Source organism: Callorhinus ursinus, unplaced genomic scaffold, assembly GCF_003265705.2.
Source record: "Callorhinus ursinus isolate GAN/ISIS: 27379988/994484 unplaced genomic scaffold, GSC_fseal_2.0 scaffold5, whole genome shotgun sequence".
Lineage (NCBI taxonomy): Eukaryota > Metazoa > Chordata > Mammalia > Carnivora > Otariidae > Callorhinus > Callorhinus ursinus.
The window spans coordinates 9,298,502-9,316,604 of record NW_027397067.1 but is presented as its reverse complement, the minus strand read 5'-3'; the positions used below and the strand labels follow the sequence as shown (position 1 = coordinate 9,316,604).

Sequence of the window (18,103 nt, the reverse complement as noted above, 5' to 3'; positions counted from 1 at the left end):
AGGAAGGAAGGAAGGAAGGAAGGAAGGAAGGAAGGAAGGAAGGAAGGGAGAGAGGGAGGGAGGGAGGGAGGGAGGGGGAGAGGGAGGGAGAGAAGGAGAGGAAGAGGGAGAGAGAGAGGGAGAGGGAAGGAAGGAAGGAAGAGAGGGAGGGAAGGAGGAGAGGGAGAGAGAAAAGCGGGTCTACTGAGGCCCCAAGGCGGGTCCGCACGGCGGCTCCGCCCACTGCGCGGGCGGAGCCGTCCCACCCTGTACTCGGCTGGGAGGTAAACTCCTGAACCTACCCCAGCCGCCAGCCAGCGACGCGGTGCTCGTGGCGGACCCCTGCTTCTCGGCGGATTGCTAAAGCTGCGTGTCTCGGGTGAGTTCCCGAAGTCCGGACCCGGGGCCGGGCAAGACCTCCGCGAGGAGGTGGCGCTGGTCCGCTCCGAGGCGTCCGTGACTGGGCACCCGACCGGCGGTAAAGCTGTGGCGGGGTGGCATGGCAGGGGGAGCAGGGGGGTGCGAGAGAGGGAGCGCGGGTGAGCCCCGGCCCGGCGGCTGGGGGTGAGCGGGTGAGAGCGCCACGCTGCTCTCTGCTTCCGGAGCGCGTCTGACACTCCCTCCCCATCGCCCCCAGCTCAGCACGTACCTCTTCCCAGGGCAATTTGCTGTGTCCTGGCCTGGGAAGCTGAAGACACCGGTCTATATTGCACCAAGTTAGTTCAGCACTTTATTTTAAGTAAGCTCAATGCCCAACGTGGTAGTTGAACTCAGGACTCTGAGATTGAGAGTTGCTGATCTGACTGAGCCAGCCAGGTGCCCCAAGTTAGTTCAACTTTTGAACTAAGTAGTCAGGCTGTGGGATGGAAGCATCAAAGAAGTGTGTAACCCGATTAAATTTAAAATGCTGTGTAACTTCCTAAGAATTTACTTTTGTTTTTAAGTATACTTACTATCACCATCTTTCGTTGCTATGGGCAGGGCTCATAATTCATATGCTAGCAGGAACACCAAGCGTAGCTCTAGCTAATGCAGTCATTTTGCTGTTGTTATGAGCCTGGCATTGTTCTAGGAAGGCCTCCACATTATGGGCGTTAGGAGTGAAGGTGGAGATGATGTGTAACCTGGCAGGTGTTGAAATCCAGCCCAACTCCTCTTGCCCCATCCCCACCTCCACCCTATACACCCTGGAGGGAGGAGCTGTGTGCAGGGCAATGGGGACCTTTCTCCCCCCCCCCCAATTTGCTCAGAAACTCCATAAAGGATCATAGGGTTGGTATTACACACGTTAATACTTTACCTGTATTAAGTCTTTTAGTTTCCACAGCTCCCCCATTGGTGCATCCTGCAGAATCCCGTTATTTAGAAGAGGAAACTGAGGCACAAAAGACAAAATAATTTTAACCAAGGCTGCAGAAAAGTCAGTGGCAGATCCAGAATTCCAACCCAAACTTTAATCTCTACACTGCACTCACTGTGCAGATGCCTAACAGACACCCTAACCCCAAATGAGGGAGACCTCAGGATGCCAAGCTCTTAAGAACCTAGTAAGCATCCACCGAGACAGCAATAAGCCGGAAGACCTTGCTCTAGGTCTTACATCATGCCAACACTGAGACAGTGGAGTGCTGAAGTCTAGGGCCTCTGGCATCAAGAACCTTCCCCCAGGTCAGTGCTGAGACTTCTAGCCACCCACCTGGTGTTGGAGCCCACCGAGGAGAGAAATAGACCTCTGTCCCTCTGGCATGGACTCTCATAGTGGTGTGCCTGAAAGGGGGCATGGATGAGCTGGTGTGGGTCTTCTCGTGGAAGGAGTGTTGGCCATGCCCAGGCTGTGCCTGGGGAGGGTGCCCATGGTGCCCCATTAATGTGGGGAGCCTGACCCTCATCCTTGCAGGTCTGAAGACGCATACCCCACGACTGAGCTTAAAATGAGAGTCTGAAAATCACCGTTTGCCTTTCAGGGCACCTTCCTTCCAAATTCTCCAGAGCCTGAGAGGCTCTTTTATAAAAGGGGAGGGTTTTTATTCATTCATCAAATCATCCAGGTCAATCATCCAAAGCTACTCTGTGAAAATAAATCCAAGCAAAGATGGCAGAGAGTTTGAGGGCCATTTCGTCCAAAGCATGGTGAAACCCAGGGCTCCACCACAAGAACTCCCTTTGACCAATACATCCGTGCCCCCTACCACCCGCATTCTAATTCTCTGGACAGACAGCATTAGACACACAGGCCAAAACTACCTCAAGCCTCAAACTCTTCCATCCCTCTGTTGGTCAAGCTACTCCCAGATCCCTCTACCTCTAACCATTCATCATTTGGCTACTGGCTCAAATGTCACCTTCCAGTGAATCTCTCCTGTTGTTTCTTCCCCAGCACCCAATCTAAATCAGATCTCCCATCTACTCTCTATAGCACCCTTCAGTTTTCTCTGTAGTATGATGGCTTGTCATGATGTATTTATTTGCTCAATGTCTGTTTCTTCAACTAGACCCTTGGCTCATGAGGGCAGTAATCACGGAATCCTCAGCCCCAATGCCCAGCATCAGACCTGCACGGCATCAGGGCTCAGTAAATATAATAAATGAACTCAGCCGACCCTGCACTAACTAGCCCCGGGACCTTGGGTAAACTACATGCATACTCTTTCTGATCTTCAGTCCCATCTGTCCAATGAACCAAGAAACAACAATTTAGGTCACAACAATTTCCTAAGAGCCTTGCCATGCTCCCAGCCCTGCTGTTGATGAATCTATCTACCCATCATCATGAACAGTGACTAGTCTATCCTCAGCCAAACTGCAAAGTAAGTGAACCTGCTGGTTCTTTAATGAAGGACATCTGCCCTCAGCTGTGCCTCTCAATCGGACACCCCATTCAGGGAAGCCTCTCACCCCCAGCACAGGATGCGCCTGCTAAATATGTCTTCTCCTCCTGTAGAAAGTAAGACCTTCCCTTCTTTCCCAGCTGCTTTTTAGTAAAGCGTCTTAGAAACTCATTCTCACTAAAGTGATAACAGGATATAAGCTATAGCCTTGTATGAGTTTGTCAAGGGAAGGACTTTTTTTTTTTTTTTAAGATTTTATTTATTTGACAGAGACATAGCGAGAGAGGGAACACAAGCAGGGGGAGTGGGGGAGGGAGAAGCAGGCTCCCCGTGGAGCAGGGAGCCCGATTCGGGGCTCGATCCCAGGACCCTGGGATCACGACCTGAGCCGAAGGCAAACGCTTAACGACTGAGCCACCCTGGCGCCCCAAGGGGAGGCCTTTTATTCATACAGCAAACATATTGGGTGATTTCTCCGTGAGCAGTACTCCGTATCTGAGAAACATGCTAACATCCATAAAGCACTTACTGGGGGTTAGCATTGCAGTCCTGCACACAACATTCATTCTCTTTTCATCCGCAAAATCACCCTGTGCTATGGGACCGGTAGATATGTGGAGACCGAGGCCCCGAGAGGCTAAGTAGCCTGCCCCAGGTTTCACAGGTAGGCATGGGCAGGGCAGGACAGCTATCCACTCTGTCTCTCACCTATATTCTACAGTGCCAACGCTGTGGTTCTTGCACCTGTGGTCAGTGGTGTGGGATGGAGGTCTCAGAGTCTGGGGGAGGGCGGGTATCCCATGCTCACAGCGAATCTGTTGGAAAAGGTTTAGAACATCAATTACTCCTTTTCAAGTATATTCTACAAATAGGATTTTCCTTTTTTTTTTTTCCTTAAATCCCAAATATTTTTAAGCTTTTTACTTGGGTATAGTTGACACACGATGTTACATTAGTTCCAGGTGTACAATATAGAGATTTCACAAGTCTGTACGTTATGCCGTGCACACAAGTGTAGCTATCATCTGTCGCCATACTACACTATCACAGTACCACTGACTCTACTCCCCGTGCTGGGCGTTTTATCCCCATGACTTACTCATTCTATAACTGGAAGCCTGTATCTTCCACTCCCCCTCACCCATTTCCCCCGTCCTCCTACCCCCTCTCCCTCTGGCAACCACCCGTTTGTTTCTTGTATTTATAGGTGTGATTCTACTTTCTTTTTGCTTGTTTATTCTTTTTTTCTTTAGACTCCATGTATGAGTAAAATCGTATGGTATTTGTCTTTCTCAGTTTGACTCATTTTACTTAGCATTATATTCTCTAGGTCCATCCATGTTGTTGCATGATCTCATCTTTTTTAAGGCTGCATAATATTCCTCTCTGTGTGTGGTGTGTGTGTGTGTCCCCTACATCATCCTTATCTATTGAACGTTAGATTTTAAATAATGACACAAAATTAAAGAACAACTGTGCAAATTAAAAAACACAAACCCAGGGGCCCCTGGGTGACTCAGTTGGTTAAGTGTCCAACACTTGGTTTCAGCTCAGATCATGATCTCAGGGTCATGAGATCGGGCCCTGCATAGGGAGGGAGTCTGCTTCTCTCTCTATACCTCCCCTTCTGCCCTTCCCCACTGCTCATGTCGCTCTCTCTCTCTCAAATAAATAAGTCTTTAAAAAAATAACAACAACAACAAAACCCCCCAAACCCAGAAGGAGACAAAAGTAAAACCAGAGAGATAGCCGTTACCACATAAACATTACAATATAGTTATGACTTTGAACATAAAAGCAGTCAACGGGACATGGGATTATTATGAAGAAAGGTTAACTGTGAGAAATAATTAAGTTCTTCTTTGGGTTAAATGTTGGTGTGGTTACAGTTCCTGGTTAGGGAACCTTTCTGTCCTGTACAACACTCAGGTGCGGGCCCAGCTTGGGGCTGTGAATGAAAGCCAAGACACAGGCCCTGTGTCTGCCTAAGTTCAGAATCTGCTACCAAGAGAGCAGCTTAAATAACGCACCCCCTTTCTGCTGCTATCTCAGAAAACGTGAGCTCCACGTAGTCCACACGCTCACAGGGAATGGTCATGGAACTCTTGACATGGGTCTCTCTTCCTTTATAGGTTTCAGCCACAACATGGCTTCCAAGCTGAAGTCAACCAAGGAATTGATGGTTTTCTTAGGAAAATCAATGATTGCTTTTCTGGAGTCGATGATTTTCATCATCGTCCCCAGACCACGGAAGAATGTTGCTGGTGAAATCGTGCTCATCACTGGCTCCGGGAGCGGACTGGGAAGGTTCTTGGCCCTCAGATTTGCCCGCCTTGGATCCGTGCTGGTTCTCTGGGATATCAACAAGGAGGGGAACGAGGACACATGCAGGATGGTGCGGGAAGCTGGGGCCACAAGAGTTTATGCCTACACTTGTGACTGCAGCCAAAAGGAAAACATATACAGAGTGGCCGAGCAGGTAGATCTCGCTTCTCGCTGTTCCCTGCGGGTAGTGAGCACTATACGCAGATATGTTCACGTGCCTCTCTTCTCTGTCTCTTTGCCTTGCTCGGTGCAGATTTGCCTGTCTCCAACATCCCTTTAATTTAAAAAATATTGGGGAGTGGGAATTCGGATTTTTGAGTTGTCACCATATACAATACACCGCACAAAGCACCCCATCTATATTACATCCTAATCCTATAAAGTGAGGTCCATGACTATCTCTATGTCACAAATAAGGAAACCAGGGCTCAAGGAGGTAAGTAGCTCCCCTAAGAAATAGCTGCTAAGTAGCCAAGATCCAGCTCAGCCTTGAGTCTGTTGACTCCATAGTACATACCAGGCAGTACGGGCCAGTGCCAGCCCCTGTTACCATATAGGAGGTAGAGGGTGGCCCCCTTCATGGAGGAGAAAGGAGACATAGAGATACTGAATAATCTGCTCAGGGGTCCCAGAGCTAGCATATGACGAAGCCAGGGCTTGAACCCGTATCCGGTCTGAGCTGAAATCCAGCTATTTCCACCACACCACAGGGCCTTTCATTTGAATGTGTATTTCTCTTAAGTAATCATAAGAAAATCAGAATATTTCATTCATCCTGAAGATGCTTAGCCACAGTTGCTCCTTTGGTGATGATACAGCTGCACGTTCAAAGAAGGATTTCAGGAAATCAAAACCCCAGTAAGCAGCAGTAAGAGGTTTTTTTTGTTCATCGAGGCTTGTACTTGTTTGCTGCCTCTTTTCCCTGGTAAGGCTTTTCTCTATCCCCACATTGGCATGAGTACTTGGCACATCACTCTCCTGAGCCATCTTTTTGTCGGCCCCCAGAATTCCCCAATTTAGTGAGAAGGAAGGAACCAGACTGGCCTGTGAAGAGCAGCCCAGCCCCAGTGGAAAGTTCTCGCACATCTTCTAGGCCCCTACCCCGAATCCCTTGCCGCTTCCCACTTCACTTCCTAATGGTAAGCTTGGCAGGTCATCGGCAGGGGAGTGTGTAGCTTCTGTTGAAATTTGTCTTTAAATTCTATACATCTGTGACTACCATCTCCAGTCCCAGGAAGCCCGGTTCGGTCTGGAGACCCCAACCTGACAAGCTAGCCCCTCCCTCAAAGTGCAAGTGTGTCTCTCTCCTACGGCCGACCTTGAAGATGAATCTTTGTGCACTTAGAGCCCTGATCACCTGACATGTTCCCTCACGCTTGACGGCAAACAACTTCTCTAGCCACTCTTAAGGAATAATTGGTTCGCATTCAAATACTGAAAACTATCCAATATTGAGCAAGCTAATACGAGGCCCTCTATAAATAATTGCCTCAGGTAGGGCTAGTTGTTTCGAGCCTTGACTGCTATTCAACTTGAATTTGACTAAATATTTTTGCCACTCTCCAAATAAAGCTCGAAGTCAGATTTGTTTCCTGTGCTTTTATCTGAAAACGCTACCATAAAAGGTGAGGTTTCCTTGGTCTCTATTTCATCCTAGATTTTCCCTAGGCTGCCGATCTAGTTGGCTCATAAATCCCTACGACGTCACCCTTGTTGCCGGGGCTCAGGCCTTCCAGGGTAGCGGGTGAGGTGGTGGCTTCCACCTGGCTTCAGTAATACATCCCGCTCTGTGCCAGATGGTGCCATCCATGTAGGGAGGTACACAACACACATGCACACACATACACACACACAGCTAGAGATGTAAGGGGTACTGCCGTGAGCTGCTTGTTCAGCCCAGGATAGCGGCAACCAGGGGTTCTCTCTGATCTGGGGACAGAGCCCTTGCTTGGGATACAAATTACAGTAATGAAATTCAAAGCACAGAAAGGAACGAAGGGACATCACTATCTCCCGTCTCCAACCCTGGCAAATCCTGCACTCACTTCTGCCCTAAGGGCTAAGATTACAAGCTGAAGATTTACTATGAGCAAAAGGCTCCAAGGTCCCACCCAGAAATTTTATTTCTTAAATACAAGTTATGGAGTACCTACTGTGGCTAGTGTTACAGAAGCAAATGGGGCTTCCTCTGATCCTCCCTTCACATATCTTAGCATCTAGAAGCCTGTGGTAGGGAGAAGGAAACCAGCTCGTTGGTACAAGCAGGACAGGCAGGTTCTGAGCTGTGCCGTGTGCATAAAACCTGTTTAGGAATTTTGTGCTTCCTCCATATCTTCCTACTCCACCTCATCTCAGTGTATGCTGGGTCTTGATTTATATGGCATGGCTATAATGCCTTATGTCCTGTCACAATGACTAAAATAAACCTACTGCTTACACAGAGCCTGAAACAAAATGACTAGAATAGCTCTTAACTGCTCTACCTGTTAAGGAAAGTAGCCCTGCCATGTTGGAACCATCCTAAGAAGGGGGGAAGAAATGAGAAGAAAAGCATCAGACGTGGATCTCTGACGCACTGTAAATTCAGCAAAGGAAATAAAGCATACTCTGTTTTGCAGAGTGCATAAACTCCATCTGAGTTAACTAGGATAAGAAGCATGTAAAACTATGGGAAATTTAGGGGCGCCTGGGTGGCTCAGTCATTAAGCGTCTGCCTTCGGCTCAGGTCATGATCCCAGGGTCCTGAGATTGAGCCCCGCATCAGGCTCCCTGCTCCGCAGGAAGCCTGCTTCTCCCTCTCCCACTCCCCGCTTGTGTTCCCTCTCTCGCTGTGTCTCTCTCTGTCAAATAAATAAATGGAATCTTAAAAAAAAAAAAACTATGGGAAATTTAAACTTAGATCATGTAAAGAATTACTCCATGGGTGGTGTTGCTCTTGTTATTCAATGCAGGTTAAAAAAGAAGTTGGCGATGTCTCCATCCTAATCAACAATGCCGGAATCGTGACAGGCAAAAGTTTCCTCGACTGCCCAGATGAGCTGATTGAAAAGGCTTTTGATGTGAATTTCAAAGCACATTTATGGGTAATTATTTTTTCTTCTCATGATCAATCTAAAGTTACTCTGAATTTAGAAGTACCTTCCTCTTGTTCTCTTACAATTTTATTCTTGTCTAACCAAAGCACAGACTTCTCAATTTTAGATTTGTCCCGGTCTATGCAGATGTCCCCCCCCCCCGCCTCACCCCTGATCCAACTTAACCTGCACCTGCCTGAGCCTCCACTAAGGAATCCTGCCATGACACAATTGTCCCATGGTTTTACTGTCATTTATTGATTGCCAACCTATGTCGGGTGCTATCCAAGGCACCTCCTGTATCATTCTTGAAACAGCTTGGTGAAATAAGGGATCAGAAGAGTTAAAAGATTTGCTCAAGGCTACACAGAAATGATAGCACGTAGACATGACCAGGGAGACCTTACAATTTGCCTAAGCTGGAACTCTTTTGAAAGTGGAAAAGGTAAATAATAATAATAACAATAAAGAAAGTGAAAGAGGGCATTATCAATAAACAAGCATTAATCGAGTCTAGTCTGGGCAAATGAAGATGTACAGTCACCTCACTCAGTATCTAAGCAGGCAAAAGGGAGTTTCTACCAGTAGCCTGGGTGACTTTAAAGGGCACAGGACAGGTGCCTTGGACATTAAGGGGCACAGCCCCTGACCTCCAACATGATATGCCCCTTGCAGAAGTTGGGTTTTCCTAGCTTTTGCTGAAACAAGTCTTGCCACGCCTCCCCACCCATGCTCATGCCCTCCCTTGCCTCTCCCTGCTCCTGCTGTCCTGGGCGGCCCTCGGCTGGGAGGGAGTATTTGCTGGAGACTTCTGAGCTCCCCTCCATCCTCCTTATACCTCCCTACCCGGACTCCCACCCAACTCTCATTTGGCAGCCTTCACGTGTTATTTGGACTTTGTCGGTTTCTGTCCCCTAGTTTCACCAAAAGTGTCCTGGTACTGGTGGTATTGTTGGTGTTCTGTATTATTTCCAGAAGAAAGGTGGAAAGATTCAGAACTAAGTGACCACCATGTTCCTTTGGGAGCTACTGCAAGTGATTTATGTTGTCTTTTCCCAAATATCCCTCTCCTTCATTAGAAGGAAGTTAGATTCTTTGGCCAGAATGAAGATAAAACCATCATCTCATTAATAGTCTCCACTTCTGCTGCATTCTTTTTCCTCCTGGGTCTCCTCTTTCTCTTCTTTCTCTCTCTCTTCCTCTAGTTGTCCCCAGAATGCTGGTGTATTCCTGGCCCGCATAATTCTCACTCTGGACGCTCTTTCCGGGCAAGTCCGCATACATTCTTTGAGCCCCTGTATGGAGTAGACGCTTAACTGCCAACGGGTCAGAGGACTCCTGGTGACTGTACTCCCAAGGGATGTATCCCCAGGGAGAAGTAAAGAGACTCACCGCAGACCATCGGAACTCAGGGAGCTTTTTATCATGCTGCTCTGTTGACTCGTTTTGATTTTCCACCTCTCTCTAAGTGTTAGTTTCTCTCAGAAAGTCATCATGGTGCACACAAAGGTTGTTTGACTTTTATAAGAGATCCCTTTTCTCGTATTTATTCATATGATTCAAATTTGAAAATAAACATGAAATAGAAATTCATATAAATATGCAAGTATTCCTGTTTGATGAGTTATTTCTGTGTTGTAGAGCATATCTTCTATCAAAGCTCATCTCTCTCTCCTTTACCTCCTTTTTCCAGTCCCACATCAAAGGTGAAGGTGCTCTACAGTACTGAGGACACAGCACATATCCTTTCTTTCTAACATATCCTCTCTACTGACATGGAATCCAAATTAGAAACCACTATTCAAAGAAATAGAGATGAATCTCAAAACAAAGTGATATTTTTAAACTGAAGCCTATAGTGGCATGTCCTATGAACAATGTTCAGAAAAATTTGAAATCCAAATATGATCCGGGGGGGGGGGGAAGGCAATATAAATCTAAATAATCATATCTCCGAGTATTCTTACTGGTTTGTGGATTGTGCCTGCCACAGTTAAGATTCTCGATACTGCTTGAATTATTGTATGAATATTGCTTTTCGAAGTCAGATACGAGCAAAATATAATTCTAAATAAATTATTTTTAATAATATTGGAACTGCCATCAGGAAAATACTGATTCACCAGATTGAACAAATTAAGAGGCTTACTTGCCAGATGTTTACATTTTTATACCCCAGTGCCTTCAGATATTTTTATGAGCTTAAAAGACTCTTTTCATCACAACAGTCATATAAACATCTGAAAAAAGTATAAAATATTAACGGTTCTTCCTTGCTCTTCTTAGACTTATAAATCCTTTCTACCTGCTATGATCGCTAATAAGCATGGACATTTGGTTTGCATTTCAAGTTTAGCTGGATTAACTGGAGTAAATAAACTGGCAGGTAAGAGAAATGTAATATTTAGCAGTTGCAAAAAGTTTTATAACTTTATCTTACTTAGCTCTGAACAATTAGCATTGATTTGATGTACCAGTGATAAAGGGTTATAAATTAAGAGACATATTCAATAAGGTACAGCAAAACTGCCTATCAGATTTGCTTACATGCGGTTGAACTTTGCATTTTGGAATCATTAGGTTGGTGCAATTCCCTGGGCTTTAAAAAAAAAGAGAAAGAGAGGGTGTCTGGGTGGCTGTCAGTTAAGCATCTGCCTTCGGGTCAAGTCGTGATCCCAGGGTCCTGGGATCAAGTCCTGCATCAGACTCCCTGCTCAGCAGGGAGTCTGCTTCTCCCTCAGCCTCTCCCCGCTGGCTTGTGTGCGCTTGCTAGCACTCTCTCTCTCTCTTAGATAGATAGATAGATAGATAGATAGATAGATAGATAGATAGATAGATAGATAGATAAAATTTAAAAAAGAGGAAGTGAGAGAACTTACTGATAAATTCTTTTTATGGAAGTGATTAGAGTAGTCACTGTCTGGGGGACCCCTGGCACTGTTATCAGGATGGTAAGGAGGAGCATTCTGCCTTCTGAAATTTCCATTAAGTGGTCTCCTTTGGCTGGGGGTTTGGAGAAAGTTTCTCCAGCCCCCCAAAATCTAAAATTAACCTCTCTGCTTTTCCACTGGTTGAAGACTCGCAGCTCAAGATGCACAGCAGTGGTCTTAGCATGGTTCATCTCAGTTATGGGAATAGGGTTTTCAGAACCACCAGTCACCCCAAATTTTACCCGTCTATACACATCTCCTGGTACATGGGACTCCCCTTTCTCCATCCTTCTTAGAATTCACTGGTTTTATTGTGACCTCATGGGTCTCTGAACTCCTACAGGTCTATTTGCAGGTCCTATGAATTATGTTCCTGGCACAATATCTCTATCTTAGGACACAAGATTCTCCCATGCCCACGTTCACCTTAGAAACATGTGTAAGACTTTTGTAATTCTCACCCTGTGCATCTTGGCACCCCTGCATCAGAATCAGCAGGCATGCTATTTAGAATGCAGACTGCCTGAGTCCTGGGCTGTTTCTGCTCATCTGAATTTCAGAGATGCAGGGGCTCAGTGAACTGCATTAATACTCCATGACTCAGGTGCTCCTAGAAGCTGCTCAGGACTCCCCTCTCCCCTTCCCTTCCTCTACTGTCTAACCCACCACAATCTAGGGACCTGACTCTTGCTGGTGGTAGTAGCTGCTTCTGACCATGTGAGGAAAAGAAGAGTCAGAGTCCACTGACATGCAATTTCTTCTCCAAATATTTCCATTCTTCGAGTTCAAGATTCAGGTGTTTATTTGAAGTGAGTGTGATTGTAGGCTGAAAGCTCAAAACTGACATGGATGCCACTTTCCATGCCCCCTGCATTTTCAAGATGTGTAAGAGGTAGAGGTTGACGTTTGCCAGTCTGTTTTTCTCTAGCAAAGGGAAGAAAGAGTCATAGTTAGAAGAAAATGTGATCTGAGTGTTACGACCCACGGTGATCTCACTTGTCTGGACTCCTATATCCCTTATTATTTTATTTCTTCTTTTGTGTGTCTCCCTGCCCCGATGGTCTTGAAACTCTTTGGGACACACATGTCACTGCCCCGTGGAACAGCTCCCACAGTGTCTGACCACTCGTCGGGGTGGAAATAAAGCCTTGCAGTGTGACCTGCGGGTGGCTCCCTGAAGCCCTGTGTCTCCCCAAGGGCACTTGGTCCTTGTCAACCGACCTTTAGGTGATGGTGCTCCTCCCCACTCATTCCTCTCTTCCTCCAGTGGGTGCAGACCACGATCATACAAAATAAGAACTCTGAAATCATTGTCCTATTCTCTGTGTGTTCGTGTTATGAGGAAACCTTGATATAATGCCATTTAAAAACTCTAGAATATACGTTACCATTTTTTGCCTTTTTCAGATTACTGTGCAAGTAAATTTGCAGCCTTCGGATTTGCTGAATCTATATGTATAGAAACAATAGCCCAGAAACTAAAGGGGATAAAAACCACTATTGTGTGCCCATGTTTTATAAAAACTGGAATGTTTGAAGGTTGTTCCACTGCGTAAGTATGTCCTTTGATTTCAAAGAAACTACATTTTTTAAAATGATTGAAAATGATTAAAAATTATTTTATTTTGTTCTATCCATTAACGTTTAAAAAGGTTTCCTTAGGATTCAGCCTGATTTAAAAGTGATTTCAGAATTGTTTCTTTCTTCAAATGTGTTTGTGTTTAAGATACTGAGTTTAAGGGGGGTGGTTTGTCAAGGCTGGGTCCAACTCCTACCACACCATAGCCAGGTCTGCTAGCCGTCTCCCCAGCATTCCTGGCCATAGTCTTTCTCTGCCACCAAACTCCCTGACTGACTCCACGGCAGGACTGAAAATCACTGGAGCGGGGAGACACCAATGCCCAGCTCTGCATCTCGCAGGGATGACAGGAAGTTGTTCAATATGGTTTCACGTAGATGCATATACTGTATCACCAGTGTATTAATCAGAATCATCGTTTGCCATTTGAAAATAAAGTTGTTACTAGCACGTTGATAATAAAGGAGTAAAGATAGAAATAAATCAAATCTGGAAGGGAAAGAAGCAAATAAGTGATTATGTCTTACAGCCTTTTTAATCCCTAATTTATCAGATTTTTTTTAGTAATTTATTAACTTGGGTTTTTTCAGTTTTTGTTTTTTGTTTTTTGTTTTCTACTCCTTAGCCATCCTTTTCTGTTACCAGTTCTGGAACCAGAGTATGTAGCTGACAAGATAGTAGATGCCATCCTGCAAGAGAAAATATACTTAAATTTGCCAAAACGTATTTCCTTCTTGATGTTTTTAAAAAGGTAACAATATCAGCTTCCTATTACTTCTCTAATGAGCCAATCAGCAATTTATTTTCCTACCAGGAGGAGCCACTCTAAAAATACCTGTTAAATGAATTCACTTTGATCCCTTCCTTGTGCCTGTTTGCTGACACGACCTCAAATTTGCATAGGTGCAGTGCTTCCCGTGAGTCTAGAAGATGGTACTGGATCCTGCCAGCCCTATCTTAGTATTGCATTATTGTTAGAGAGAAGTGGATTTACTGAATGATCTGTGGACGGACTGAAGTCATTTTTTTTTTTAAGACAGGTGGTCTTTCTTGTGGGCATCATAGAATAATCACGTTGGAACAGATATTGTGTCCATGCTTCCTCAAATACAGATCCCAGAGTTAAGGGCAGACAGTAAGCCAAACATTTCAGGAAGTTGTAGTATGGGTAAAACTGGCAATAGAGGATAAATCTGAAGTATAAGAGGGTTAAAAGAGTTGGGGGCGGGGGACTGAAAAGCACCCGAGAGCATCTTTGCTTACCCTCTCTGCTCCTCATTGGATTTTAGTGCTGAGATCCATCAGCGGCAGTCTGTGACCAGGGGACCCAGTTCTAGGGAGGGTGATGCCAAATTGCTGAGCAGCTGCAAATTTCCCACTATCTCAATTCGTTTTCTGGACTGTAACAGGTCATCAAGTCATACGACACCCCCCCCCATCGGGGTTTCTGCTTCACAAGGAAGCACATTCCATTACTGAACCACTTCTCTCTGTGGCATTGAAATCTGTCTCGTTTTAATGTTCACTGGCTCTAACTTTACCCTCTAGCACTATGACTAATTCCATTCCTCTTGACAACAGTTCCTCAGTTATTTGGACATAGATATTATGGCTGGTAGCCACTATCCTTCTTGCATGAGGAAATACCTTTTTGTCTTCAGTTAATTGTATCTACTTTGTGCAATGCACCGAAATCATTCCTATGTCCTTTCATTGACCAGGCTTCACCTAGCACAGGAGCCATACCGCTGACAGGCTGTGTGAGGCAGGGCAAAGGATCTCTGGCAAGCACTTTGAAATCTGGGGTTATGATTCTGCTATTTACTAAGTCTGTGACTCTGAGCATGCCCTTTATTCTCCTGGCCCGTTTTCTTGTTTACGACTTAGAAGTCAGTGCTTATTAGAGCTTGTAGATTAGTGAGTGTCACACAATTTATAGGACAGCATGGGTGTTCACAGGACAGTGGCTATCTGTTGCCTAATTGATAGAAGTATGTGGTATAGTAATGCCAACTGCAAAGAACATAGGACTCAATTTTTCTAATGTTTTTGTATAATCATAGAGGTTATATTTACTTTTATAAGATATTAGTTCTGGACCCCAAGAGATCTACATAGTTCCTGATGAGCATTTGGAAACATGAGGAAATTCAGTAAAGGGGATGACGTCACACATTCCCTCAAATATTCACTAGTAAGCATTAGAGAGAGCCTAATGTGCGCCACAAAGGATCTGGGGTTACGGCAAAGAAGTAAAGAGACAAGAGTACCTGCCCTCATGGAAATTTTCTTCTTGAGAGTGGGTGGCAGGTAACAGACAAAAAGTTAAGTAAAAGAAAAGGCATACTGGGTAGTCATAAGTGCTAGAAAGAAACATAAAACAAGAAAGAGAAATCCCAGAGTGGGAGGCGGGGGTAATGCAGGTTGAGCCCCGATGTTCAGTGTGTTGCTCAGGGGAGGGATCGTGGAAAAGGTAACATGTGACATCCTGGGGTGCCCGCAGATGAACAGTGAGCTCAGTGTCCTTTCCTTTACCCAATGCTAAGGACGAGTCTTAGGTTTACTGTGCCTCGCCTTGCTCTGCAATGTGAATGTCAGATGGATGGGGTCTGTGCTCTGTTGGGAAGGGTGAGCGGGGATGGAGAAGATGAGCAGTCCTAGCTGGGTCTTGCCAAAGGTCTGGGGATCGATCTGATCCCCATATGAGTCTCAGAAAGAGAGATTGATGACTTCATTTGATACCGGAAGAAACAGGCTCAAGAGCTAAGTAATGGACCTGGGATGGCATGTTAAGTGACAAAGGTAGGATTCAAGCCAGGCTTATCCAACTCCACAAGACTTCACTGCTTCCTGTCAATCATTACATAGTTTGGAAACTGAGATGAGAAGTGAGTTGAGTAAACGTAAATAAAGCCAGAAGAGATATAGAAACCCTGGGCGGGACAGTGTCCTCCCACATAGTGGACAACCCCTGAGTGATCCTAAAGCATGCACACTAATGTGTGCATATGCCAGTGACTTCCATCTACAACAAGTCAGTGACACTGCATTTCGGCTGAGTTGGTAAAGGTGCTTCCATGATAATAACCAAGAAAACCTCTCTTGTGTTCTCTTTAGTATCTTGCCTGTCAAGGTGTTAGTTCTTCTGGCTGAATATATGGGTGCCCTGAATGTAATGGATGGCTTTGTTAGCAAGAACAAGAAAAACTAAAGACCAACTCAATGGCTGATACCATTTGATACCCAGCATTCCATAATCCTGATTTCAATGAAGAAAAGCATATTTGTTCAACAATGTATCTGGAAACTACAAGTACCATTCTTTTTCTGCTCCTTGGACTACTATTTTCAACCAATGCCTTTGAAAATAATGTTCTTATCTGCTTTTTGGTTGGGTTTTTTTTTTTTAATTAAAAAAAATTGCCCGTTTTTGTCATGTCTGCTTGCAACCGATGTGTAAGAAAAAGAATCCTGTCTCATGAACTGGCCTTCACTTTGGTCACTGGGGACGTGGCCCAGATGGAACAGGTGGCTTTGCTTGAACCTACAGCAGGTCACAGTGAGAGGTGAAGAGCATGGATGAGTATTTTGCTCCAATGCCCTCTATACAGAGGACACAAAGCTCGGGATTCCCTCTTTCTCTCAGCCTTGGCCTTTTTGAAACTGGCTCACCGGGTGTAGGACACACCAGTGTCCCATGTCCTTCTTTCCAAAGCCAGCCTCATTCTACATACCCTGGGTACTCACAGACTACATGCCAGTCCCGCTCAGGGTACATTGGGGGCCACTGTGTCCTGAATGAACTTAGTAGGCAGTGATTTTAGACAAAATTCTATAGAGGAGCATTATTTTCCCCCTAGAAGAGATCGAAGAATGGATGCTTCTTAACTCGGAAAGTGACATTCCACTGAGTTAGATGAACTGCTGCCTATTGGGCCGGAAAACATATTCATATGGTTAATTTCAAATGTTTAATTTAGTATTTCAGGTTGGGATTTGTGTTGTATTTTTCCACAGAATGGACAGTTTTATGCATTGGCATTCATCTGTGCTGCCTTCATTTCAGATCTCTTGTATTCTTACAGTTTAATGAACTGGCCAACTGCTTTCATGATTTGGAGATTAACTATAAAAGGAAGATTAAGAAAAATATGTTAATTACCATATCCCGAAACTCCTTTCCAGGCTGGGAGGGGCATCTGCCTTGGGAGAAAAACTGCCGCTTTTGTCTCTTACCTTCTTTTGTGTGGGGAGCAGGAAAGGATAAGTACCTCAGAAGACTCTGTGAGAGTCAAAAGAAACAAGTCATGAATATCTTGGGGCTAAGATGCTCTTAGAAAGACAATGGTCTCAGGGAATGTGGACTCTGGAATCCACTGTGGACTGATTTATCTTGAGCTGCCTGAATGATTCTGACAACTCTTCCCCTGTATTTCCTTTCCATGCAGAAAGCCTCCAAAAAGAGGGAGAGAGAAAAAAAAAAAAAAAAAAAAAAAAACACACACAAAAAAAACAACTTGTTTTAGTGGCGCCTGGGTGGCTCAGTCGTTAAGCATCTGCCTTCGGCTCAGGTCATGATCCCAGGGTCCTGAGATTGAGCCCCGCATTGGGCTCCCTGCTCAGTGGGAAGCCTGCTTCTCCCTCTCCCACTCCCCCAGCTTGTGTTCCCTCTCCCACTGTGTCTCTCTCTGTCAAATAAATAAATAAAATCTTAAAAAAAAAACTTGTTTTAAATGATAAAAGCAATAGCTGAGGTTTTATTGTGCCTGGCACAAAGCTATGCCCTTTACACACATTATTTCGCTAAACAAGAATATCACACCATTACTCGAAGAATAATAAAGGTATTCGGTGTATGCTGAAGAATAAAAGGCACTTTATTTCACAAGAGTGACATCCTACTCAACTGCAGGCATGTATGGAGCAGCTCAAAAGGCCCTCTTAGCCTAACCAGCTAATGTTCCAAATCCTTGGTTAACAAGGTTAATTAAGAGAGAGGCACAATATTGCTCCTCTATTACAATTCCAAAAGCGTAGATTCTAGGGGCCTGTCTATTTAGCTGAAGAATAAAGAAGAGACTCGAGGGATTTCGGAGAACAAATGTCTGGGGCACAGTGGGCAGCCACCACATCGTAACAACATTAACGGCAATTTTTTCTAATTGGAGTGCATCTTGGCTGGACTGCTACAAAGGCCTGAAATTCAATTGTGGTTTTACAGTACCCATGAAATTGTCTAAACAAATTTGGATTTACTTGAAGAGCTCCTATGAGAAGAAACCACATGTAAATTACAGGGTTCTAGAGGGTAATCTACAACAAGGTGTCTTCATACAGGGGAGCAAGTGCTCTCGCATCTGTTTCATACCAGTTTCCATTTGAAATTTC

At 44.9% G+C, this 18,103-nt stretch overlaps 1 protein-coding gene across 1 annotated transcript; it reads left to right on the top strand.

Moving 5' to 3' along the window:
- The first annotated feature begins 246 nt into the window (after positions 1 to 246).
- SDR16C5 (short chain dehydrogenase/reductase family 16C member 5) lies at positions 247 to 17,394 on the top strand. Its single transcript, XM_025871430.2, has 7 exons — positions 247 to 358; positions 4,940 to 5,286; positions 8,084 to 8,215; positions 10,493 to 10,592; positions 12,544 to 12,688; positions 13,341 to 13,466; positions 15,833 to 17,394. The coding sequence occupies exons 2-7, from the start codon at positions 4,954 to 4,956 to the stop codon at positions 15,924 to 15,926; spliced, it is 930 nt and encodes a 309-aa protein (XP_025727215.2). The 5' UTR covers positions 247 to 358; positions 4,940 to 4,953; the 3' UTR covers positions 15,927 to 17,394.
- The last annotated feature ends 709 nt before the right edge of the window (positions 17,395 to 18,103 follow it).

Excerpts from the sequence above, each read along its gene's own strand:
- SDR16C5 (XM_025871430.2), top strand. The coding sequence starts at position 4,954 with ATGGCTTCCAAGCTGAAGTCAACCAAGGAATTGATGGTTTTCTTAGGA. Across the intron at positions 5,287-8,083 it reads TATACAGAGTGGCCGAGCAG|GTTAAAAAAGAAGTTGGCGA; the intron begins GTAGATCTCGCT and ends TATTCAATGCAG. Across the intron at positions 12,689-13,340 it reads TTTGAAGGTTGTTCCACTGC|CCATCCTTTTCTGTTACCAG; the intron begins GTAAGTATGTCC and ends TCTACTCCTTAG.